The 27,995-nt window shown below is 35.1% G+C and overlaps 1 protein-coding gene across 1 annotated transcript; it reads right to left on the bottom strand.

Annotated features, from left to right (window-relative positions):
- Window positions 1-43: 43 nt before the first annotated feature.
- Window positions 44-26,019, bottom strand: LOC136969404 (phagosome assembly factor 1-like). The gene is made up of 13 exons (XM_067263554.1): window positions 25,833-26,019; window positions 25,494-25,576; window positions 20,639-20,722; window positions 20,493-20,536; window positions 20,328-20,407; window positions 19,406-19,485; window positions 18,047-18,150; window positions 17,865-17,977; window positions 17,722-17,798; window positions 17,513-17,653; window positions 9,067-9,237; window positions 8,872-9,000; window positions 44-396 (listed from the first exon to the last, which is right to left on the bottom strand). Exons 1-13 carry the CDS (start codon window positions 25,894-25,896, stop codon window positions 325-327), a joined length of 1,242 nt encoding a protein of 413 aa, XP_067119655.1. The 5' UTR covers window positions 25,897-26,019; the 3' UTR covers window positions 44-324.
- Window positions 26,020-27,995: the final 1,976 nt, after the last annotated feature.

Here is a 27,995-nt window from a genome sequence, read left to right as displayed (position 1 = left end):
CAGTCTGTTTGTTTTCTTTTTTCCAATTTATGTGCACACAGAGAAGAGTACAACGAAATTTTATTGTTAGTCGGCACGCGGAGGTGTACAGAAGCCGTCCGTTCGATGCCACGATATGCTAATGGGTAAAATTATCTCAAACGTGGCGGTTGGCGGCAAATGAGTAAGCATTAACATTGAAACTTCACAACAACGGCGAATTTACACTCGGGAAAAATGCGACGTACAAAATCCATAACTCGTATTAAAAGTATCATAAATTAAAACCTTTTTGTATATTCACTGTACAGTTCTTTTACAAGAAACGAATTTTAAGACAGATGTTTATATCGTCTCCTGGGAATAAATAGGCTTTTGATACAACGTCACCGAAGCGATGTGATTGTTCGGCATCACCTATAAAAAGAACAGATTATCGTTATTAAGATTATCGTTATTAACACATCACAAAGGAGATCATTTTAAAAGTCTACAGTCAAATTTGCAATTTTTGTAATCCATTTGCTGTAACTTCGCGCACGAAATGAAGAAACAAAGTGCCATCTCGTCATTGTACTCTATATAATGTATATTTCTGCATTAGCATCCGTTAATTTAAACGAATAGTACCATTTCTTGGAGAAGCATGAATAAAGTTATAGCAAATGGACTATAGTTTTTGCAATTTCATTGGTGTGCACGAGAGCACCCAGATACATACAAATATCTCTCAAAATCCTTACACTGTGTTACATAGGGTGGGGCATAAACATGTGACAAGTTTTAGAAGATCTTTACACCCATGTGGTCTGTCATAGATGATACTGACAAAAGATGCCTGACGGAGCGGAGTTTAAGATACTGTTACTGTCCACAGACAGGGCCACTACAATTTTCCAGTCACCTTGATACAGAACCTTGTGGAGGGTATTCTGCAGACTCACAAATCACGCAATAAACCTTTTTTCCCACAACATTTCTCAAAGTGGGGAGTCATGTTAAAGACCCAAATACAGGGTGTTTTTTTTTAAACTGACGGTACTCAGAGACATCTGTAGAGCAATCTAACAGCCGGAGTGTCACCAGATTTGGGAGCGTGACTAAGGACGACGTGGGAAAGAGATTCCATGAAGAAAAAAAGTAGTACCCAAATTCACCGGTAAGGGTGGATTTGGCACTGTTGCAGTGAAACAGCAAGAAATATCAGAGCAAATGTCAACCGTGTAGCATGGTCGTTTGGTTTTAATTCTTGCAGGTGGCTTATCTTGTACGGATAGAACTTGAGAACTTTTTGCAGAACTTGCCATACCATTGAAGGCATCATTTCCAATTCTCGTGCCATTCCCCAGGCGTTGCTAACTACCAGCAACGGTTCCCCGTGAACCTTCAACAAATTCTTAGCTGTTTCGTTACAACAGCACCAAATCCAGGTACTATTTTTTTCTTCGCGGAATCTCTTTCCCATGTCGTCCTTAGTCACTCTCTCAAATCTGGCTGTTAGATTGCTGTACAGATGTCTCTGAGTACCGTCAGTTTAAAAAAACACACCCTGTACTTCTATCATAGCAATGCACTTCCTTGCAGATCAGTGCTCCCCGACTGCCAAGCTCCAAGAAGTATGCAGGTAGAATATAATACTGTTACTAGAATTACCTTGCAGTAAAATAAAATAAAAACTGTCCAGTATATATGCCCCACCCTGTAGTAAACGTTACACACAGGAAGACAGGAGAGTTGGATGGTTATTTCTCAATTATATGTGTCCATTCAAAGCATGTCTTAATTGAATTTTCATAAAAACAATATTGTAAATCAGATAAGTATTTTTGTATTGTCATCTGTTAATAATAATGAGAATCCAAAGTAAGATTAAAACCTCAATTACAATACTTCACGCAGTTAGGGCACGACTATATAGATGCAAACGAGCAAGAATATGTGGCGAGAAGAGGTGATGATGTTTCACACACTGCGTTTCTTGCTCTTGTTTGTGTGGTCATAATAAACGCGAGCATAAAATGTGCCGTTCCCTTAATATGTGTATTACCTACTTTAAATTTCAAAAGTTTGAATAAAATCATTGCACATTTTTCTTATTACAAATGTGGAATTGACAATTAGAAGAGTTTAAAAAGTAATGCATGATCAAGAAAGCAAGTATTGTGACTGTTTGCCCACCAAAGAATACTTTTTGTGACTCCTTTCATACCCAAAATTTGTTAGAAAATATAGATAATATGAACGTTAAAGGGGATGGCAGTGCCAACTTTTATCCTGGAGGCTGAAATTTGAAGTATAATATTTTCCCCAAATTGGCTTCATTCATCTCTGTAGGCTTTGAGCTCATTCCAACATAATATAAAGAATAAGCTTAATTAGTCCATCATTACAAATCAATTAATTAAAAATTAATGCGAAGGTAAGCTAATAAACCTGGATTTTGACATTGGAGTGAGCTCAGAATTGGCCAACAGGTACAGAGAACAAAGAATTGCAAACAGATATCCTCAAGCAGCGTGGCTTTTCTATCAAATTACATAAATACTTACCTGTATAATTTTATAATACTGAAGGGAGTCAGCTGCCATCCAGAATTTCGGTAATGGTGACAGAATTGTGTGCGCCATGTAGCCCCAATTTGTTTCCCCCAGAAATCTTTTGGCAAGTGTCAGAATCACTGCACAACAAACTCTGACAAAGACAACTCCTCACAGATAAGAGCATGCCATGACAAAAGACCTATGAGGAAGATGCCATTTTTTTCTTATGTATATTATATATGTAATGACATTCATAAGCCAGACAAAGCCCATCGGGCTACAAACTAATGCAATTTTAAACAATTTTTTGGTCTTGTAAACCATAAATACTCTATCAATCATACGCACATAAGCAGATTTTGTTTAGTAGTCATAATACAGAGCACTTTTATCAAATTTTAATGAGAATTATTCTTTGAAGGAGAGTGATATGGCCACGTAAAATATGCCATGCACCACCCAACGGCAAAAAAGCATAGAGACTTTTGCTTTTGGGTGGTAAGACCACATAAAATGTGCCACACATCTCCATAAAAACTGAAAATCAAGTTGCATTGTCATATCGGAGTCGTCGGGTTCATCAGAATCAAGAAATTTTCTTTCAAAGTACCTCGAAGTAAACTAACACTTGTGAAGTGCGGAATAAACCAACTACCGTATCGGATCTGTATTCGTTCATTTATATTCTTTGATACATGCAGGGCGCAACTTTATACATAGGGACTTTGGGCCATTCTATACGGGGTGTAGACAAAAACACTGAATATCTTGTTTCATGATGTACAGTACATACAGTACAGTAGTTGCCATGTATCCCTGCTTCCCTTCTGAAGTCAAATCCTACATTGGCAAGAAGGGTAGAATAGAAAGATACAAACACAATTTAAATTACCAAACTTCTCTGCATGGCCTTTGCTCTTGAGACCCTGCCATGCATTTTTTGACAATCACTCTCCCTTTTGGTATTTTAACCAAGGAAAAATCATCCATTGTACTGATCTGGAGATGCTCAACAATTCTGTAATTTAAACTGTGGTAGTGTTGCCTTTTGTGAGATTTGACCTTGTGAGAAGGGGATTGGGGTGTGTAGCAACTATGTTATTGAATAGCCTTCTCCCAATTGCACACGTATTTTAGCTAAATACGAGTTACTTTGTCGCAGATATGCAGTCAGAATGAAGATGCCGAAGAGTTTAACAGGCTGCATCCATGTGTGACTGGGATGTCCAGACGGAGCCTGGACATCCTCTCGGGTCCCTGTGACTATTCTAGAAAATATGATAAATAATACAATATTAACTTATTGGGGTAGCTCTATTAAAGCAGAATTTCATTTTGCCCCCATTATGGGGCGGCCGAACAATAAGATATGAAGACAAATACGTTGGATGAACCATTCACGAAAACTCCCTTCTCTGCCTGGGTAAAGGCGTTGGTCATCTGGTTGGCAAGTTCAACTTCTAGAAAATTTTTACACACCCAATACTTTCAGGTTTGGAGCATACATAATTACATGCATGCCAATAAAACAGGCACTGATGGTTATTTTACTTTCTGACTGTTATATATAACAGGGGAAAAGTTTGATGATTGGTTATAAAACAATCCCCGAGATTTTCACATTTTGGGACTCGGGACCCTGAAACATCAAGAAATAAAAAAATTTGGGGGGTTTTTTCTGTGTGAGAAGGGGCAGGATATACAAAGCCAGCTGTACCGGCAAATATTTTAATTTTAAAGACTGCAATACGATATCGTGTGCACAGAGGTACCTTTATGAAAAGTTCAGGCAAAGTTAGTCTATATTAATTCAATCTGTACATCATAAAATGTATATATGGGGCAGGGTCGTAAAATTACGAGTTTTGATAGTTCTACCATTGAATTCGATTCAGGTTATTCGAAATTTAAAACTGTTTTACGAATAGTATAGTTCAAACGTTCCAATTTGTTAAAAAACTTGATGCAGGCCTTGGTGAAGGCCAAAAACCTTCATTTTCGTTAACTTGTTACTAGTAATTAAACGTTTTTTTTGCATACGAAGGGCCAGGATTTTGTTCACCCCAGTGGTGAACTAAATCCTGGCCCTCGATCTAGTGCCATTAACTTCAAACATCCCAAACAACCTACAGCTTGGAAGGATACTTATTTCCGTAAAGAATGTCCGACATAAAGTTGCTTCCCTTTCTCCCCTTTGTTCAATCTCAAGAAGGGAAGAAAAGATTTACAAACAAATGTCGGTAACTCTGACTTTTTAGTATTTATTTCATTTTACATAGAATACAAAAGAATAGTTGTGATAGAACTGTGTATATTTGATAAAGGAGGGTCAAATAATACAAGTTAATTCACTATCAGAGAAGAAACTTCAATACATTCTTAAAATTATCAAGTTTACTTCTAAGGTAATAAGATTCCAGATGTCGTCTTCCGTGCCCACTCACTTCAACCGGCATAGACGAAGAATGGGATAATGCTTATGTTAACTGAGAGCCTATTTTCCATTATTTTAAATGAGAAAAATTATAATCTCAATCAAACACTCTACTAATTTCCAAATATGCAACTAAAACAGAATACAAAATGTCTATATACAAGTTACAAACTATTATATTACGAAATGAAATGCTTAAGTCATTATTTTCTGATCAGATAGTTGCATGTATAATCTGCATGCCACACCACAGATATCGTATTTACAATTTGGCGCAACGAGTAATACAAAGATAAATAATTAAGAGATTTCTTTTAAAGAACTCGACAATACTTTACACCTGAGGTCTGTTGTGTATGCGAACTTACTTACGCCATCAAATATCCGAAAGATTATAGAAAAATCATTAGAAAACATGCAGCGGATCGCCGTTTTACGATATTAATCCATTCGACGGACTCTCGGTAATATTGTAGAATGAACAGTTGTTATCAATTCTCCGAAGATTACGAAATAAAAATGCTTATCGTAGAACTAAATTATTATAAATTGTAATGTTTAACCGAACCTTCTGAGCCAGTGATTCCCGACCACTGTGCCGCGAGATTTTTGAAGTGTGCCACCACTGCAAATATCCATAAATAAGTGACATCAGACAAGTAGTTTAATCAGTTTTACCTTCCTAGAGCACGTTTGGAAATTGCAACCAGCATTACCAAGGTGCTAAATAACAAACTGTGTTTCAAAACCACTATTATGACGTCACCAGTTGTCCTGCAGTACTTACCGAAGTAACCGTGTATGCCATCAGATTTTTAAATTATTAAAAGTGTACTGTGACGAAAAAAGGTAGAGAATCACTGTTCTAAGCCCAACCACCAACCCCAATGTAAGACCGTACGGGCTGTCCATATATTATATAATGTAGATATGCGAGTAATCAATACAATGGTTACGAGAGGGTAACACATTGTATCTACTCTACTAAAATACTAAAGGGGTGTCAACTAAACTGTTACCTATAGCCAGGGTCTCACTCTCGGGTATCCGAATTTATTCCTGAAGTGTAGCGTAGCAAATCATAATGTTTACATCACTGCTTTGTATGTTATACATGTAATCAATAAAATAATTAATGTTTGTTATCCCCTTGTATCCTGTATTATTCCTTAGTACAAATGAGGGTGTGTGATGGCATTTCAGACTGTTACAAGAGATCAGATGGTAGTTGGAAAGTATTCAAAATAGACTTTTATTAACTTTTAGAACTTATCCCTTTGCTTTGTATAGCACAGCACTTTTTCGGAACCCAACTACGTGTTATACGGAGGATACCCGTACTGTTTACTTGTGGTCGATTTATATCTGCTGTGTATATTTAAAAAAGAATTTAGAGCTAAAAATCTTCAATGGCAATTGATCAGCCTGTAGATTATATGATTCAAATTAATATATGGAAGCAAAGACTGAAAGAATATAACTGCTAATGCATGTGTGAAGTAAGCAGAAGTTGCGGGTCTGAGTCCTGCTCTACATTGATCTTCTATTCCAAATTCCTCAAAATTATTTAATAATATCAATGATGAGACGACAGCTTAACCTTATTAAAATGAAAGTATTTTTTGTGTAAGTCACAAATAGTTAAAGTATAATGAACAATATCATGCCACGAGGAGTCTATAGAATCCACTACGTGAATTTTATAGAATGGGATAACACAGCATGCTTTCCATAATTTGAAATTCGACAATTCGTCCTCAAAGTTTTAATGAAGAAAAGCTGTATAAACGTGCTTTTCTTTGTCCGAACGGCATAGAATTGCACAACTAGTTCGGTTGGTGGATCACCAGCGGTCCGTGCACCATACCAGTTTGAGAACCAGTTCTAATATGCAAGATGGAATTGCCATATGAAAGCAGATCACGAAATTGTAAAATACACTCTTCCCGAGCAATAATTAACCGAATGCACATACAGATGCATTCTTTGAACATTAAATGTACAAACACTAAACACACATATTGAATTTATTCCTGGTGGTCCGTGCTTTATGGCTTTATCAGGTAAGTACAAAATATTGGGTGTGGTATGAAAAACAGTGAAAAAGCTATTCAATTGCAATTTGTGAAGTTTCGAGATTGCTAGCTGTCACTGGAATCGACAAGAGCATTGTCCCATTATAGTCAAACTCTGTAGTCAGCATGCTGTTCGTACCAAACGCCAAAGTTGAATGATGTTCAACTTTGGCGTTTGGTACCAACTCCACAATCTACCCTTGCAACTGGTTTAGCAAGAGCAGTCGATTTTACAGCTACTGGACTGTAAAATCAACCCATAGTTAGTGCTAAACAGCTACAAGAATCTGCATACTTAAGAACCACAAACCAAATCTTTAACAATGCATACGTAATTTTTCTCCCGTCGGAAGCAATAGATGAAGTTCCAAATGGCATCGACAAACCAAAACATCAAGTACGAAACTACATTACCAAGGACTTTGCATCCAAAAATAAATTTATAGCCATTGTAGCGTACTGTGGAATATAAGTCTAATTAAATTTAAATTTCACTAACGAGCTGAATTTACTAAAAGATATATATTAAATTGTTTCGAAGGAAGCAATGAATTCAAAGAAAAAAATGGGAATAACAACCAAACTCATTTTGTAGGACCATTCATTGAACAGGTTTGTACCTCACGACAGCTTCAATTTGTTGGTGTTGCTATTTGCCTAATTAAAGACGAGAACTTAGAACTTTAATAGCTCTTTTGCTTGTCGAGTGTATTTTTTATCATTTAAATCTATGAAACTGAATGAATGTTGCATGAAAAAGTGTAAAAAAGAAAACTTAAATTATCAGTTTGGCTGAATTAATTGACGCACCTTCAACAGTGACGTTTAAATAACGATTTCAACTATCCACGCCTGAAAATTGCCCATTGACCAAGTTGAAAATGTTTGTTCTGTTTGAAGTTCACCCACTTAAAGGTGCATTGATTAATTCAGTTGTGTAACTAAGTCCTTATAAGTATTCATGGCAACTTCTGATCATCAAACTAACAATAACAGAAAGTTTTTTCCTTTAACACATCAAGAAACATTGGTCAAATAACCTCAACAAGATGTCACTTTAAAGTATTAAGACAGAAAATATTATCAAATTACAACACTTCAAAATGCCTACATAATGACAGTAACATGTAAAACTATCCAGAATTAATCAGATAACGGAATTGTTTTAGTTTCTGAACTTGAAATTATGTATACGGGGTGAATGTAAAGTTGTCGTACATCTACGTCACCGACGAACACAGCTAGCTACAGCTACAAACGTGATGTATACTCATAGTAAAGTGACTACGTGCGACGAAACGACACTGCTTGCCACAACTCTAGAGATAAAATTTAGAAGTTAGCACTCTTACTCAAATACAAAGCACAATAAGGCAAAAGTCTATTACGAAGTTGTCAAGTGTGGCCGAGTTAGTACAGAACGACACTCTGCACGCACAAATAGAAAGCTTGAAATGGTAATTCGTCGGCATTCAATTCCAAATACTATGTCGCTAATCGTATCACAAAGCATGGAAAATGAAACTGCACGCTAGACATAGACACAGTGTATTATTCCAATAAGCAACAAGCAGCTCCATCCCTGATACAAATATGTATATGACTGTAATCGACTTTTTTCATATTGCGAGTTGTTTATGAGAGAGGAGTGCGTTGAATTTTCCCGCCGGGACACTGCAGGTGGTCTCATCTTGTAGGTATAGTTAGTCACTTAAGAACATGATGTATAGGGACTACTATGTATCACGTACGTAAAACTGGAATGTGATAAATGTAGCGTCTAGAAATTATTTATTGTTTATGAACGTATATAAGAAAGCTTGTAGAATCATAATAAAATTACCTCAAAAATCATATCTTCGAATCCGAAAGAGAACGTCGAACCAAAGGGGTTTGTCGTGTTGGTGGACGTTCTGTTTAAAACTACCGGTAACACGGACAATTTAATGAGTTTGTGCTTCACCGAATCCCACTGGAACCAAAGAAGGTTACATCATTCTGTAATTGTGAACGAAAGTTACTAATAGAACCGGCTCACCTTGGTGAAAGTTGTAATAGTCAGAGTTTCACTTTTGTTTTCTTTATTGGTGCAATTGATATCAATGCTGAGATTGCAACGAAGATAAATGTTAAAATCGTAATGACCGGGATAATTTGTGTGAAGGATGAATTTCTTCACTCGGTGAATTCTCGCGTCGAACAATATGTCCTGAAAATTAAAAAGAAGCATTTACACATTATAATTTTAAACGTAAATCTAACATCAGAATCTAATCAGAATTGATTATACGGAAATGGGTGGAAGAGGGGGCAAACTTGGGCTTATTGAAGCAAAGCATTAGCGATTCCTCTCCTATGTGGTTTACAGTATTGTGTTCGTTCTCGAAATCTGTTTGATCAATTTTTATAAAACTTTGCAATTTTCCATTAATTACTATGAAGAATCAAAAACTAAAATAAAAAATGGAGGTTTATGACTTTGTTTTCGAGATATAACTCCCTAACGAGTGCGTGCAACAAAGCAATATCATGTGATGTCCCAGGGTTGCAAGCACGTCTTCTCTCTGGCTTACAGAATTGAGTTCATTTCAAAGTTTGATGGACAGATTTTGATAAAACTTTGCATGTTATGTTGATTGCATTCAAGCAGTGCAAAGATTGCCTGAGTGCCTGGCCAGTGCAAACATCTCTTGTGCCTGGCAGGGTACAAGGATCTCGTCTCCCGTGACGGCAGGTGCAAAGACAGCCTCTTTTGTTGCGGCAAATGCAATGTTCACCTGTCTGCATCTGTCAGGTATTACTCTTCTATGCCTAACAGATGCAGGGATTGCTTCTTTCTTTCCAGCTCTGCCTCAATTAGGGATTGCAATCCAGCTGGAGTTTTGCTGGATTGAAATTATTCCAGCTGGATCCAGCGCGGATGTATTTTTGCTGCAATAAAGTGTTATCTGTCTATCTATCCTGCAATTTATGTTTTGTTTTTTTAATGAAATAAAACATTGATAATAAAATAACTATAAAATGGCTAAAAACATAAAATTAATAGAAAAATTTAAATATCCATCTATTGAAGAAATAACTGAGTGGAAAAAGTCCCTTGTGTTAAATAAAACCAATTATAAGATCCCTGAAGGTATTTTGGAAATTATGCAAAGAGGATTAGATTTTAATGGTCCTAATAGTTGGAGAACAATAGATATAATACCGACTCTAGATAAAACTTGTGCAGGATTAACTGAAGTGGACTCTGAGATAATGAAAACCAATTTAAGTAACATTATAAAACATCATATTATAAGACACAAGGATAGAACAATAATCAGAGATAAAAACTATTACAAATACAATGCTGAAATAGAAAAATTGCACAAGTATTTAAATGACAATAACCTTAATATAATAAAAGCAGATAAGTCAAAACAAACTGTAGTTGTAACCAGAGACTGGGTAATAATGAAAAAATTAGAAATCATAAATAAGAAACATTTTAGAGAATTACCGATAAATCCAAAAGAAATAATATACGAAGAATTAAAAAAACGAATTAACATATTATACAAACAAAAAAAGGTTACCAAAAACGAAAAGATATTTGTACTATCTGAAGATAATGAAGAACCCCTAGATTAAATATTCGACTAAAAACTCATAAACAAAATGAAAACGTACGACCGATTGTTGACTTTAAATTCACTGTATTGTATAACTTAGAGAAATATTTAAAAGAAAAACTTAGAGATTATGAAAACTCAATTTATTCTATTAGAAATATGGAAGGTTTTTTACAGGAACTAAAAAAAGTTCAGATAAACAAAACATTTAAGTTAGCCAGTATTGACGTTGTCGAAATGTATCCGTCAATTACATGGAAATTGATTAACAATCAGTTAAATAAAATGAATGTAGAACCTTATATTATAGATCTGATTGAGTTTGCCTATAAAAGTAACTATCTAGAATTAAATAATAAATACTACACACAAGAAGACGGCATTAGTATGGGGTCAGTTATAGGACCGAAACTAGCGGAATTAATAATGATCGAAATTGACATGAAAATAAAAAGCATTTTAGGTATAAATTTCTATAGAAGGTATGTAGATGACATACTAATAGTATATAATGAAGCTGAAATAGCAATAGACAAGAGAGAAAAATTAATTAATGGTATCCATAATGAAATCAAGTTTACTATAGAAAAAGAAAAAACCGATAACAGCATAGCATACTTAGACGTAATGATTAAACGGAAAGGTAGAAAATTGATACTTGAACCTTTTAGAAAACAATGTTCAGTTAACAAGACATTGAATTATCGTTCGAATATTCCTTTACATATTAAAAAGAATATTTTTTATATGGAATATACAAATATACTTAGTAGAACCAGTGAACAAGAAACAAATCAGAAATATATAAATGGTCTAAAAAAGAAATTTAGTTTGAATGGATACCCTACAAGATTAATTAACAATTGGCAAAAAAATATAGATAATAAAGGTTCTTTTTCTTCTAAAACAGATGCAGAAAAGAAAATTAAATACTTAAGCTTTCCATATATAAAATATGTACATGAAAAAATTAATAAAGAACTTAGGAAAAATAACATACAGCTTGCACCAAATTATACAAATTTAATAACCAGATTAAATAAGAAACAGTGTTCAACAAATAACATAGAGGATAAAAATGAAATTAAAAATGTTGTCTATAAAATACCCTGTACTTGTAAGAATAACAGTTTTTATATAGGTGAAACAAAAAGAGCATTAAAAATACGGGTTAAAGAACACATATCCGATTTAAAATATAGTCGTCTTAATTCTGCTTTTTATGATCATTGTGTAATCAATAATTGTAATATAAATCAGTCCAATATACAAATTTTACATAAAGAAAAACGGATTTATGATAGAAAATTTAAAGAAAGTGTTGAAATATTACGAAATAAAAACAAGGCTGTATAAATAAAAACTTCAGTGTTAAAATTCATAACAATTGGTTGAAAATATTATAATGAAATGTATTTGATTATTACAATTTATAATAATAGAATGGTAAAAAACAAATTATTTAATGAACAATGTTCTGTATTGCTGTCATATGTAAATTAGATAAAAAGAAAATATGCAAAGTAAATTTTAAGATAAATAGTGATCTATTGTAATTTTTAAAAAAATTTTTTGTGATTTCCTTAATGTTTTTCAAATGGTTGCCGATTGGTTTGTCAATAGTGTAACTTACAGAACACAGCGCTATATGAGAATTGTTAGATTGGTAGATGAGGTGGTAAAACATCCTTTTGGAATTCGTAGGTTTTTTGGTTTTTAAGGTTTACAGAGTTTATTTTATTTAAGTAAGTAAATGTAGAAAAAGTTCTGTTTTAGACCTGTAGGGTTAAAATTATGATAAAAAACTGATATCGAGAATGTTAAAAGCCTAAGCGTCGTCTAATTTCTACTGTGTGTGTAATATCCATGCTGAGGTGAGGTATGGTTTACAAGAATTTATGTGAGTTTTCTGATTTTTACTTGTGTCCTGTAAAATATTTTATATATTTAGTTAGCTGAAGAGGGGCTGATGCCCGAAACGTTGATGTATGGAAAAAACGTACTAACTAAATAAAAGATTCAACTAGCCTAGTGTTGAGAAAAATGTCACTTCATTGTGCCTGTACATAATAAGAAATAAAACATTTTAAAAAAATACTTAAGAAGCTTTTATTATTTAGACTGGTCACTATAAATCAGTAAAACTTCTTACACATTTAGGTAGTAAACTTAACTTTGGTTCGGTTTAACACTTGAGATAGAGATAATTAACTTTAAATGTTTAGTTAGATTATAATTATAATGTAATCTTTAAGTTAAATAATAGCAAAGGTAATTCTACTGATTAATTTATATTAATATATTATAATAATGTAAAGACGGATAATCAGTGGCTAAGTGACTATCAGTCTTACCAGTTTTCATATATAGGCTCTACATATTAGTCTGTAGTTATTTATAAGTACAGTATATAAAACTATGTACTGGAAGTAGAATAAGTTAAATAAACTACACCTTTATCAATCCAGCAAAATTTAATAAAATAATAACGTTTTCAATCGTTTTTAACGATCTTCCTCGGTTACAAAAAAAATAGAACATTAAATATAGAACATAAAATGTGTTCGGAATAAATATAAAAATTAACGAAAAACGCCCAAACGGACAAAATATAGATAAATAAACAAAATAAATAGCGGAAAAAATATATACAGGGTGTTTTTTTTTAACTGACGATACTCAGAAACGTCTGTAGAGCAATCTAACAGCCGGACTGTTGCCAAATTTGGGAGAGTGACTAAGGATGACATGGAAAAGAGACAGAATTTAGGTACTACGTTTTTTCTTCGCGGAAGATTCCGCGAAGAAAAAAGTAGTATCTAAATTCGCCGGTAGAGGAGGATTTGGCGCTGTTGTAGCGAAAAAGCTACCAGCACTTCACTGAAGAAAGGGTCATCGGTCGCTTTTTTCCACTTGCATGGCCGCCTCGCTCCTCGGATCTAACCCCATGTTACTTTTTCCTGTGGGGTTACTTAAAGTCCAAGGTCTATCTTGGTAGTGTCCCAAACTAGATGACTTTGAAGGACAACATTTCTCAAACTGTGATGAACATTCCTGCGGACATGTTACGTTGGCCATAGAGAACACGGTGTTCAGGATGCAATGAGTTGTGCAGCAGGACGGTGATCACATTGAAGAAGGGAGAAGGTTATTTGCTGATTAATTAAACTTTCGTTATTACACTGAAACCGCTGTCCGATTATTCATTCGTGTGTTTGTTAATTGCAGCTGGATTTCATGCAGATTCTTAGCTGTTTTGCTACAACAGCGCCAAATCCACCCAACCGGCAAATTTGGGTACTACTTTTTTTGTCACGGAATCTCTTTCCCATGTCGTCCTTAGTCACTCTCCCAAATTTGGTGACAGTCCGGCTGTTAGATTGCTCTACAGATGTCTCTGAGTACCGTCAGTTTAAAAAAAAAACACCCTGTATATAAAATCCAACAAAACCAGCATTGTCTGTTAATAACAGCATCTCTATGGTTTATACAACCAGTTGTCATGTGCGCCTTGCAGATTTCCAATCTCTAAAGATGTTTGACCGTTTGCCTATTCGTCGTCGTTTTTATAATTGCCGCTTGATCCCATTGGACGTTAACATCCTTCTGTCTTGCGTATGATGCCAGCGCAGTGTTGTCAAGGTTCTTACTGATTGTATATTTGTGTTCTTGAGCCTTTGTTTTAAACTGCGCATCGTTGCACCCACATAAACAAGCTTGGAATTGAAACGTTGGTTGTGTAAAGGCACCGAATATATACCCGTTGTTGAATTCCGATCCTCTTTCTTTTTATCGTTTCTTAAAAGTTTGAAAACAGTGGAATTACGTCGGTATACAATACGAAAATTATCAGACCTGGCAGTACATCTATGTATCTTGTTTTAAAAAAATGGGATGTAATTAAGCACTATTATTTTTATATTTATTCCAAACACATTTTATGTTCTATAGTTAATGTTGTATTTTTTTGTAACTGAGGAAGATCGTTAAAAGCGAATATGTTATTATTTTATTAAATTTTGCTGGATTGATTAAGGTATAGTTTATTTATAAGTAATTTAATTATTAGTGTTAGTAAAGTAGTGAGTAAGTAATTAGTAGCAGTCTAGTAGTTAGCAAAGCGGCAATGCGACGACGTAGACTTTTGCGCAATTATTTAGAAAGTTAATTGAGTATTTGCGGATCCAGCAGGCCGAAGAATGCGCTGGATCCAGCTGGATTGCTGGATGAGGGATCCAGCAATTGCAATCCCTAGCCTCAATTCTATCACGATATGACAAAGTTGCAAGATGTCCTAGTTAATAATTTTATGACTGAAAGAATCACTTTCTATTTCCTTGTTTCCTGTATTCCTCAATATATTAAGTACACTTCGACACATGAACAAATTAAGTGACTTCATTCACTTTGCGTCTGCAGGCATACTCAAAATGATAGCTCGTTTTGCCACTCAGTAATGTCTGTCATATAAGCCCCGTACTGTGGACTCAATTCAACACTCGCATTGAATTGTCACACTTCACGAGACAAAAATGACCTCGTAGACTACGTCTATGTTATTTATATCCCAACGGTTCTCTCACAGCACCCTCTGTGTAACTACTCTCATTTTTGTGTGATATGCTTATATATACCTTATGTGGAAGCCATAGTACGAATCTAGAAGAGCCACGTGTGGCTGGCAAGCTGCATTTAGCTACTGTGGGTATATGTGATACAAACACAATTAAATATATCAGTGTTTAAACTCATGCAGTACACATAACTGACAATAAATCTGAGGATAGAAAGTTCCACATAATACAAGAAATACTCAAAAAGAATTATAGGAGCATCTTTGTAATTTGTCACTTTTCACAGCTCGGGAATGCTACGGGAGTATGCCTTTATTTTGAAGCTCTCGATAGATTTGGCTCCGATTTTTATCCAATATCAATACCTGAGAGACAATTTTACATACCAAGGTAAAGAAGAGCCTCAAGATAAAGGTTGACTCTGTGACTTTGTAGCGTATCTTAAGTGTGCGGAAGAAAAAAAAATTATGAAAATGGTCTTTTAATAATTATTTTGTGTATTGTCAGTTATGCACACTGTCTAGCTTTTGAAATTTATGATACAAAGATGAATCACTAAAGTAGATGAAGAAAGCTATGACTGTGGCAGTATGTGATGCAATGGAGGAAATGAGCAAAATTGTAATTATGCGCAATACTGTCAATGGCCATTTGGCTAAGATAAAATGGAATACAGTGGGTGATCCATTAACAAACAGTTCGGTTAACAAAGAAATCGGATAACAAACATAAGAAGAAGCAACGTAAAATAATGAATACCAATTGGTCTTCCCTTATCTTCAGGCAACAATTTGAAACTTTTCGGAGCGCGGGAGACGTCGACGTTGACACTCAACCCAGTATATACTGACCGGATATTGTTCCTCCGAAATTTGAAATTCTCCCAGGTAATTCCAACCTTTTATTTTTCTGACAGAAACAATTCTTTTGTAGTATTCACAACACTGTCGGGTGGGCACTCGTTAAGTTTTGCATCGGTTATTTTCGAAAGGTGAGAGTAAAATAGCAAAGGTAGAGAGAGTGGGCAGATGTCTGACATTGCTGGGCAGTATTGAACAGGTCTACAGTAGACTGCAGTTCAATCTTATCTAAGGAAGATACAGTATAATCAAGAAGACACAAGCAGTTAAAAAAGTAACAAAAGTCACATCTGAGAAATAAAGAACATTGAAGAGCTCATAATGGAACCTGAAACAGATCTGATAACAGAACACCAAGAAACTCGGCAAGATATGTTTTCTTCTGAAAAATAGAATGGCATCCAAACCAGGTTGAGGTTAATAGGCTTGGGTAAAAAGTATGGCTACGAAGTATATACTTTTTATTTTTTGGGGTCTCAAGAATGAACTAATCAAATTCCCATAAAAACTTATGGTAAATCGATAACTGGTTAATGAACAAAGTCTTGGAACGGATTATGTTTGTTAACCGATCACCCACTGTATTTTGTAAACAGGGTGCATAGTAGTAAAATCCTTATACATCCATGTGACTCGTGAATGCAGATAGCTACAGATATAAATGTAACAGTCACTTTACAATAACTATATATGCTATGAGACGGGACCAGTGGTAAAATCCGGAAGTTAGCTCACCCGTCTCAAAGATGATGCAAAATACAGAAAAAACTCGACTACAAAGTAGTAGAGTGCGACTGATTTAGTACGAAAAGACGTCCTGCATACGTGAATAGTAGGAATAGAAAGTGTAGAACGCCAATGTGCGTGTCAAGCATGGATGGTAAAATGTGTATTTCTTGTATGTTCGTTCGTGTGTTTATTAATAACTTGGGTATTTTTCGTTTTCCTATCTCTTCATGCTTCATTTGTTACTGTGTGTTGTATGTTGTGCCTCACTTACATGTCAGTCTGTAAGGACTTTACTATACATCCTGTATATTTAACTGTATATTGTTACCCCAAAATCAGCACCTACGTTTATAGGCTTGAGTTTACAACTTGTGATGTAAATTTAATATCGTTTAAGTCAATGTTTCTTAACACAAAGAAATCCCTATTTGTTTGTATCCCATTTCACACTGGACTGAGCTATAATTTATAGTATCTAAATAAAACTAGATTAAAGTAATGACAATTTTCAGGTTTTACGAAACTGCATTGTGCAAAAATCCCATCATTACTTGCAATTTAACCTTGGTAAAACAATGAATGGTACCATCATCTTTCAGTTTAATCAACAAACACACATAAAGATGCTTAGCAACACTGCATACGCCACGAGTATGCGTGGTGTTGATAAGCACCGGCCTATCCTATATAATTTTATAATATTAACATACCATTCCTAGCGTAAAGAAATTGTAGAAGTAATCTGACGAACTGTAAGTTATTAATTTGTGAGAATTCGGCAGGTGGATCTTCATTTTATCGTCTGCTTTATAAAAGACTTTATTCGGCGATCCGATCGCTGAGCAGACGTCCTGTTAAGTAACTAATTATTTGTAAAAGTAATTGCGGTATTATTAACGTCGTAATCCGCGATACTCACCTGAACGGTATCTCCTAGACTTAAAACCTTTGTTACGGTCTGCTTCCTTAATTCGCGTAATTTGTTGGAGCCTAGCGCTAGAGACAAAACACTATAATTAATATATAGAAAAGTTAATTTTATGTTAGTTAAATGTCTCTTACCTTCTGAAATTAAATGAAGTTTCACGCCCACCGTTTTATTTTTTTCTCGTAGCACTTCCAATTTATCCAAGTAGCAATGGTTATAAAAGTTTGATAACGGTAATGACGGAGGCCTGAAAATACATTTGTAATTATTTAGAACAAGCGAGCTTGGAGATATTTACGTAATCGAACTAACTTACTTCGTTTCAGCTAAGTTGTTCCCACTGTAAATACACATTTTTGCAACGGTGGGTGAAGTACCAAGTGGAAAATGGAAACTCTCCATTCCCTGAGTGTAATTTGGCTAATTTTCAAATATTCAAAGGAAGAGATAATGAATTAGTATGTACATTAGTTTCCATCTTAATTTAAGTTTCTATTACTGGATATTATAAATTTATTTGTGCTCTGTATATACTGTCAACCCTCAATTTAATAACGTAATGGGGGATGCCACCATCCAATAATGCCTGCTTTCATATTCAACCATAAAATAAACTTCATGTGAAATATTGTAAGAGACAAACAGCTTTCTCCCTCTTTTGTGGAACTAACAGAGCCTTTTTCCATACCCATTGTGAGTTTGGCCAGGCCCATAATGGGACACTGGGAGGTGTGGGATGTTTCTCACATGGATTTAATCCCAGGATGCCACATATCCGACAGGGTTTGATATTTATCGCATCTCGCCTCTTCTCGCCACGTATTCCCGCTCGCTCGCGTCTGTATAGTCACACCCTTATATTTATAAACTAGAACGGCTCTGAGTGCCAGCCAGCCATCAAATAATGCAATGTAGTCCCTATATTGATAGCTACCTTTCTACCCAGCCAGATAATCAAAGTGCTAAAAGTATTGGCCTGCCACAGAATCAAATCCCTGTGGGGATAATCAAGAATTTTTCATGGGCAGTTTGTCCCAAATAAGGGTTGATCTGGTCAAACCCACGACAAACCTGTAAAAAAGGCCCTCTTCGTGCACATAAGGCAGAAAAATAGAACTGTATAGGTCAAAAGAGACAATTGGTGAACCAGTCACTGATATGCTGTCTTAACTTTACCATTTGTATTCATAACCTGCCTTAGAACTGTGTTATATTGAAAATGAGTAAAGTGAGAGTACGGGATGTGTGAAAAGTTACTGTGCAGCAAAAAAGTTTTAAGTAAAGTTTACATAAAAATTCAGTTTCTCCTATAGAAAATATCCCCAGAGACACCAAAGTCTGGAGGAGTGAAGTCCAGAGACTTAGCAGGCTGGATGCCATGGGAGGTTATGCGATCAGTAGTAACACAATCTATCGCAAAGTGGAAATGCAAGACACGTGACTTACAGATGAATCTTGTATGCAATGGAGTGCATATAACTTTAATACCATTACAAATTTCTCATAGCGCAATAAATTTCCAGACACCGCGTAGTGACCTTCCTTACTACTGTGAAATTTAATTGTAATTGTCCTTTAGTAACTTATTAATAACTAATAGTAGATTAAACTAAGAACTGGCTTTATAAAAAACTCTTAATCATAAATAAAAAGCAAAGAATGTATTTAAACGTACCTGAAATCGGGGATCCACCGGAAAAGAAAATGATAATCCGCGAAAGCTTAAGATGAAGAGTTGATGTGAAGCGTCGTATTCTAAAGAGAACACGAAAAAGAATATTTTAAATCATTAAAACTATATAAAATCATATTTTAAAGTTCTCCTTACTCTTTAAATTTGATATATTTGTAAAATAATATTTCCCTAATTATTTCAGTGCTATATACAAGACCATTTTACTTAATTATTGTCAAAATTTAGTCTAAAAGTTGGAGGCTGTGCACCAACTGATCCTTCTTGCATATCCCTAGCTATGTACCACCGGTAGGGAGCCACTAGTTCGGTGTTTATGAAATTAGTAATTGAATCGACGGATGCTAAATATTATTCTTAAAGGACTGCGGACTTTTAAAATCTTTGGGAGCGGTCTTAATAAACGGTTCTTTTGGCAGAACTAAAGTGGGGGGCAAATGCTACACAAATTTGCAGTCCGCACAGTCTCTCGACCAATTTTGACATCACGAAACAAGTCATATGACAAGTTAGCTGATGTGGCACCCAAGAACCTACGCTAACTAAAAGTAACTTACTGCAAAAAAATAATACTTGTTCCATAATTTACTATGATGTAGTCGCGGGTTAGTGTTTACTCTTTCTGCTAACATTGTCATGCAACGAACCCGTCTGTTGATCGCAATTGGCAAGTGAAATTATGTAGCATTTGCCCCGCTTTCCTCCCCTCGTAATTTATCGTGATCATGTAAAGTAATGAATGTAAAGTAGATTTTAAATATAGCACTTTCTCGTGTTTATTTTTTGTCCGTTCTGACAAGAGATGCAACTAGATTATGGAAACTACGGAAGATTAAATACGCCGAAGTTTAATTGTTCTCGCGGAATTTGTCGTATCAATAATAACAGCAAACGGAATATTTACCGCCGGGATGGGTAGCTCCAAACGTGTGATCTATTTGTTCAATTGTCGGTGGAATTTCTGGAGAACAGAACACAATACTACTGTAGAATAATAAATTCATATTATTTAATAATTCTCTAATGACAAAAAAAGAGTTGAATTAATTTAAATATGTTTAATTCTTACCAGTATTTTAATTTAACCTTGTTCAGATTATTCACTTCAATTATCTGCAGAGAAACAAGCATTCTGTTACAAAAAACTAGTGTTTTAAGACTCTAGGCCCATAATTGCGAGTCAACATTAATTAATAAGAATGCCAAGGTACGTACCTTTAACCGCTGAGATACGGGATCGAATCGGAGTTGAATGCCGTCTTCACACATTTTAATTACGAGATCGGCTTTCAGGGGATTCTGAAAGGACAAATATTTGTATTTGTCGTAAGCTCGTCCCTACAGTGCATTTATAGTTAATATTTCTATATAAAACTCAGTACAGAGTAGTTAAGGGAGATTATAACCAGTATTCCTGGACGGACAACATTTAGGTAGCTAAAGCCTGCCGTTCTGAAAAACACAAGTTTCAGACTGGGTCAATTCTTTAAAAATTCCTATGAGTGGTCTGGTCTTGATCCATATTCGACGTCATCCCTCGCTACAAATTCGAACGAATCAATAACAGGGACGAAACAGCCCTCCGAGTGCACACGGGGCCATCCATAAATTACATAACGCACATACAGTACTTGGGTACACAGGCAATTGTTACGATGCATTAACTAAATGTTTGAACTTGGCTAAAGAATACCCAGCACTGCAAACAGCCAATTTAAGAAAGGAAATCTCATCTACAAGAAATTGGGAAGATGGATATACGAATGACCTGCATATCAGTGCTTTAATAGCCATGTTTCTATATCTTCAGGTCTGAAAAACCACAATATACTGGAGTTGACAGAGGTGCTTTTACTAATTACCGAGAACAACTATTTCTATTTCAACGGTAATATTTACTCGCAAAAGCAGGGAGTACCCACGGGTTCTCCCCTACCCGGGTCCGGGTTCTGTTTCATTATATATTTGTCGAGTCTTCGAGAAATTTGGCTATATTTTGACACTAGATTCTGCGTGAAGAGATCAGTTTTAAACTGTCGAAAATACTTGCAAAATAAATCATTTTCCGTAATGCCGACAGATAGCGATATACACGATTCTTTTTACGAGAGTAACGTAACATTCAGTTCTCCGTTCCACGTGCAACTAATGTTTTTCCACATTCTTTTAACGTAACCCTACGAACGCCTTTTAACGTAGCCAAGAATATTAGCTGCAAATAAAATGTTTCGCTACAAAGAAATTTTAAGGCATTTTTCATTAAATATATATTAAATTTGATCATTTTGGCCCTCCTTCGAGTTTTAAAAGAAACAAATCGTCAATTATCCGAGCCGTCGAGATTTAATACACGCAAACTATTCCGACTTGTTAAAAATAACGGAGTTCTTTCCAACCTAAATTTGACGACCTCGTTTTACAGAGTAGTAAATTACAGTTTGACCTCAATTGTTTAATGTAAAAGTGTCGTGTTATTGTATGATAATAACAAAACTGTGAGAAGAAACTTAAAATCTAATTTATGAGCGATTGTGTATTTGAGAAGAGGTCAATTTACAATTATAAATTTTAGCGTTTCGCACTGTTTTAATCAAACAAAAGTGATAAATAAACCAGTAATCCTTGCATAGATGAGTTACCTACCATCGGCTTCTCGTCGCATTTTGCGGTATAAATACTTGAAATAAGAAAAGTCGTGCGTCGTAAAATTGAATAGGATCGACGGTAAAAGACAATGCGATGAGGGGTTAATTAATTTAAATGGGTACAAGTCAATGAGTAAGGTATCCCACTGACAGGGCTCCATTACATAAAAATTACTAGCTGATATCTTGCTACAGAACATTTTACTCCACACATTTTGCTTGCAATTTGTAACTTGTAGAAGCTACAAGCATTTTACACAATGAGGCCAGAGAGGTAATTAAAATTGAATTGTGATGAGATCTACGTGACTTTCTACGACTGGCAGAGCACAATATACATTATGTGGTGAGTTAAACAGGGCCAACCTGAACTATAAGCACACTAGGCAATCACCTAGGTGCAAAAATTTATGGCACCATAGCCAGCATCAGTTAACAGATGCCCTTTAACTGACCAAAAACTCTTGGGCTGGTCACGCTCTCACCTCACCCTAAATGGATCGGATTAAAGACGAAGAATTATATCTTATTATTGATCATCCTTTACCCAGTCTGGTACCAGTGGGTACCAGTGGGGTGTGTCTATAACAGGCAAAGTCAAGTTCACCCCTAGCCTATAATGTTCTGCTTCTTCACATATTTATTATTTGATTTCTAGTTTTTACAGTAGGAGAAAGGAAGGAAAATTAAATCTTACAGGAAGAAACATTCAAGTTTTTAAGTCATTAACAGACTGTATAATTTCACTTGTTTATCATTCATCAAGGAAAACCACATCAACGCAGTTTTCCTCGATACAGATCATGGCGACAATGTAGCTATTCTTATGTGGCATTAAATATATATTATAAATTTTTACCAACGATTTTATGTGTTAAACTGTACAGAGCTTTCAATTAAAAGGGGCATTTCATGGAATGTATTTAATCTAGAATAAATGGAATATACATATCACAATGTAGAAGAGTAAAGAAAAAATGGATTAACATGCATATAGTTTAAATGATAATGCTCCTGTAATAGTAGTTTGATTAGAGTATTTAGATATAATGGGTATAGGTGATAAAGTGAGAGAAAACAATAGCTTCCTTTGTTAAACACGCACACACAGCTTAAGCAAGGAAAGACCTTGATAGCAAGAACAATGCAGTTTCTGGATTCCACGTCTAACCTCCATCTCATCCGACAGTTTCAGTCTGTTCTAAGTTTGGACCAAAGAAAGGAGAGTCAAAAAACAAAAAGGGCATCTACTAGTAAAACAAAGCCAAATCAGAAAAAAGTAGTAAACCCATGTTACATGGAATTAATGTTAGAGGAGGAGGAGATGATAATAAAACTAAGGAAAAATACACACAGGTCATGATGCTGTGTTTGTGTCAGAAGCTTCTACTTTCGTATTACCATGGTAATTTTTTCTGCCGTATAGAATAGCTTCTAACTTTTATATCGTTACCTTTGCACCGCAGCGAATTTCATATCAATAGTCAATGTGTCCATTAATGTTAAGAATAATCCTTGCGCATATGAGAGTTAACCTAACCAACTGCCATTTGCGAAAACACAAATCTACATACAGTATATTAATCCCACCTTAAACGAGACCTTACTGTACTTTTCTGCATAAACTTAATATTTATTACATTCTGTATGAGATAGGGTATGAAATGAGCAAAAGGAATGTGGCCAAAATCATTTACAATAGACATTACAAAACTGAAAGCAAATTACAATCATAGCAATATTGCAAGATGAAATAAATCTTTATGATATCACTCTATATCCTACGTTCATGCTGTCGACCTCGGACAAATCCAGACCGTAGGCCGAGTAATCCAGAATTCCATGAGTCCATTGACTACCTTTGGCATTCACAGAGTCACATTTCAACGTTGGCAGAATGACTTCTACCCAGACGTAAAGTATTGTTGCCAAATGACGAGAGAAGTGTCGGCATATGGAGGAGAGTACTAGAGAAACATAAATTGGAAGTACATAACACACAGTTCCATTGCTGTTATTGAAATTCTAGATGATTGTATGATACGACAGTATTTATCATTGCAAAGGACATCTCCAAATCTGATCCACCGTAACAATTTACTGTTGGTAAATTGTGACAATGATTAAGAATGAGATAACATTCTCCATGCTCATCCATACTAGATACTTCCAGAAATAGATATTTTACATCAAAGTTCACGTTCTACAGGTCTAATGAAATGACACGTTATTCGGACGGCTGTACGATAAGGTAATTGTCACCGATAGCATTTGCATTCAAGTCCTTATTGGCGATCTGTCTCCATATTTATCAAGGATAATCTAGAATTAGATTTGTTCCACATCCTTCACCCTTGTGAGAACATCCCGATATGACTCTTAAATTTGTTATGGGTTTACTTCGGGGCAGACAGAGTCATCAAGAAATTTCCAGAGGTAGGACCGGTCCCTTTACGAGTGCCCGTGCCAGTCTATATACATCCCGCACTGCTCAAACGAGTCCCATCTGCCCACGATTTAGTCTGTGGAATACAACAAAATATTTTGGCAATGTTTCAAGGAGGAATGTCTCCCAGGAGGTCTTTTTATGGAAACTGACCTCCATTTAAGCATTACATACACGAAAAAACCCGGAAACTCCTTGTGGCTAGACAAACAGTGGGGTGCAAAACTGCAACAACTACTGTATTCGACGGTTTTTATCTATTCGGCCACCACTGAGCCTAATTTATTAAGAGTAGCTCAAATTGGGAGTTTTGTTTCCCATCATCGCTTAGACCAGACAATCTTGCTGTGGATAACAAGCAAGATTTGATAGTTACTAGCTTAATTTTTGTCAAAATTTATCAATTAATTAATTCATATGCTAAAATTTGCATATATTACTTAAAAACAAACAGCAGTTTAGTATGTATTTTCTTATCACTTACTATTTATTCATTGCAAGCTACGTATCCTCATCTTAACAATATTTTCACAGCACAAATGCAGCTTGGAACGAGCCAGTTAAGACCTTATTAGAGCCGTAGATCGTGCCCATGGGAGTAAAACCGCTATGCGAGATATAATCCTCACTCGTACGTCTCTAGTAAAGCAGAAAATGGCCAATTTTTACCATTATTTTGAGAAACACTTTCAGATGTTTTCACTTTTACATTTCATCCCTCTTCTGAGGGTCCAAAATTTTTGATAGACCAATTTCGAGTGGCCGTATCTTGTAAGGGTTCACTCGCAGACCGTCGTTCCTTTCACTTTTTACTCCTTCGGAGGGTCGGTCTACGGCTAAGACAAGATCCCGACCGCATCGTTCGAAGTGGCACTCGCGCCGTATCCGAAAATCCCGTCTCTCGAGAAAAATAAGGAGGTTCTAACGGTATATTCCGACCGACAAGCCGGCTAAAAACAAACAAAGCACGTGTACTCACCTTCTCGTTATACAATACTTGAACATTTTTTATTCTATTGATCTGTTGTTGTATGCTCTGCACCACATGGCTGAACGTCATCCCTATAATAAACATTAAGTCATTAAGAAGCTATTGTTTGGGGGGGGGAGGGTTAGGACGTTTCACACACTACTTTTATCAGCAGCAAACTGTTCAGTTTCATTGTTTACAACACAATTACACTAAATAAACCACGTGTTTACGGCCAAATGTTTAATTTAATGCCTAATTTTTTTTTCTTAAGAGATTAATGTATCGAACGACGTAAGGGGGTTCGATCTTTGTGTTTGCTGTTAGTAATTAGTGTTGTGTACTAACCTAAAACCACTTCCCAGTACTCGTTACTCAACGATCTTTCTGGCACCACTTCTAATTCCAACATATTTCACGATCAATAATAATTTAAATGATAAAAAGAGTTGCAAGATCGGATCATATGTCGACCGTACTCAGCCATAAGCTTCTGTTAATCGCCGCCAGACGGCCGCCGATGATGATGATGATGATGATGGGGATGATGATGAAAGAAGTCGCAGTCGACTTCACTTCGAAACAGCTGCGAAAATTGTCGATTTCACACGTATTTACACGGTACGCATAAACACGTGGTTTTCGTAAAATTGTCAATTTCACTTTGTTTCATTTTTTTCGCTTGAAAAAATTGTATTTAAATTTTAAACGTTTTTGTGTTTTACGTCACAATTAATTAGATTTCTTTTGTATTTTTATTCTGACAGAAATTGAGTATTGTTTCTTTGGTTACTTTTCTGAACAATAGATGGCGCCACGAGACTCGAAACGAAATGGTTGAAGAGCGCTGTGTGACGTGTTTAGAGTCGTTGTGTAATCCGGTGTGACGTCGAAACTAATTAATAATAGATCGAATTTTAAATGCTAGAAACGTTGAAATTAACGTTTTTCCTGTAGAAATTCTGTTGAATAACCGTTTTATGTACAAAAATAATGTCGGAATAGGCGTTTTCTATCAATATTCTACCTAAAAAACGTTTATTTTAACGTTTTTTACTTAAAAAAATCATGTCTAAAAACGATTAAATACACGTTTTCTGTGCAAATTTTGCTTGAAAAACGTTGAAACGAACGTTTCCTCTGAAAAACGGTTGTAAAATTGTTGTAGATTTCACTTTAAAGAGTAAAATTAACGTTTTTATACGCAAATTCTATTTCAGAAACGTTTGTGTAAACGTTTCACTTCAACGTTTTTTTGTTTTTAAATAAAAATATACGTAAAAATTTAAGCATTTTAAGTACGTTTTGCACTTGTTTTGTCTTATTTTTAAGCAGAATCTCTACAGAAAACGTTTAATTCAACGTTTATAGTACAATCTCTATATAAATTTCGACGCTTTTAAATATAATTTGTACAGAAATAATTTAAATATTCGCGTAGATTTTATTTAAAAAACGTTGAAAATTGTTTGTAAAATCCTCAGATTTCAGTACAAAATCGATTGAAAACGTTAAAATTAACGTTTTCTTTTACAGTTTCTATTCAAAAGTAATAATAAATAATAAACGTTTATACAACACAACACAATTTAAGTAATGGCCGTTGTTTGGACGTTATTTATGCATTTAAGAAAACGTTTAGAAGTGTCCTTTGTTACAGGTTCGACTGTATAAACGTTTTCTTATTCACCCTCTACCCGTGACTTTATACATGTGGAGCCAATTTATAGAATTCGGGAACACAGTTCACACTCTTACAGGTAACAGGCACGTAACAAAAGGTGCAGTTACTGTATATAAAATAGCGATTTTAGCCTTAATTTGGATGCAAACTTTAAGGCATACACCTAAAAGAAAGGCCTTAAAACAGACTTTGATACAGATTTGGAACTGACGCAGTATTATCTGTTAACTGACATAGGTTTTGCAGTGTTATCGTAGTGTTAACTGTGGTATTATCACAGTACTAGCGGAGTATTAACTGTGCTAATTGACATAAATTTGCAGTGGTATCGTAGTGTTATTGCAGTGTTCTCTCAGTGTTAATTTGCAGTCTTATCGTAGTGTTAATCGCAACATTACACAGTGTTATCGTAGTGTTAATTTACCGTATTATCTGTGTTTACTAACAACAATTTGTAATGTTAATTTGCAGTGTTAATAAACAGAAGCTTGCAGTGTTAAATATAGTGTTTATTTGTGCGAAATTAGCTTGCAAACGTGCGAAATTAAGACACAGGAAGTAGTTTAAATGCATCTGTCTACTCAATTATATAATATTTGAATCATTCAACACTTAACAATCAGAGAAACCAGTCTTGAACAGGTTTCATTAAGTAGAACTATTTAAGTTTGTTTACAATATAAAGCCATTACTATAGACAATTGGAATGTAAAAAGGGAATGTGTCTGTCTGTCTGTTTACAGGAACTTAAAAAGTTTCAGTAAATTAGGCGCATAAAATAAAACAAAATTAATGGGGATTTTGCTTACTTACATTAAACAAAATTT

This window comes from Centruroides vittatus, unplaced genomic scaffold (genome assembly GCF_030686945.1).
Source record: "Centruroides vittatus isolate TY-2023 unplaced genomic scaffold, ASM3068694v2 contig_178, whole genome shotgun sequence".
In the NCBI taxonomy this organism is placed as follows: domain Eukaryota; kingdom Metazoa; phylum Arthropoda; class Arachnida; order Scorpiones; family Buthidae; genus Centruroides; species Centruroides vittatus.
Note: the sequence above shows the minus strand (reverse complement) of the source record. Positions and strands in the feature narration are given on the sequence as shown.

Excerpts from the sequence above, each read along its gene's own strand:
- LOC136969404 (XM_067263554.1), bottom strand. The coding sequence starts at position 25,896 with ATGTTGGAATTAGAAGTGGTGCCAGAAAGATCGTTGAGTAACGAGTAC. Across the intron at positions 20,723-25,493 it reads AAGTATTGTATAACGAGAAG|AATCCCCTGAAAGCCGATCT; the intron begins GTGAGTACACGT and ends TTGTCCTTTCAG. Across the intron at positions 9,238-17,512 it reads ATTTCTTTACGCTAGGAATG|GACATATTGTTCGACGCGAG; the intron begins GTATGTTAATAT and ends TTTAATTTTCAG.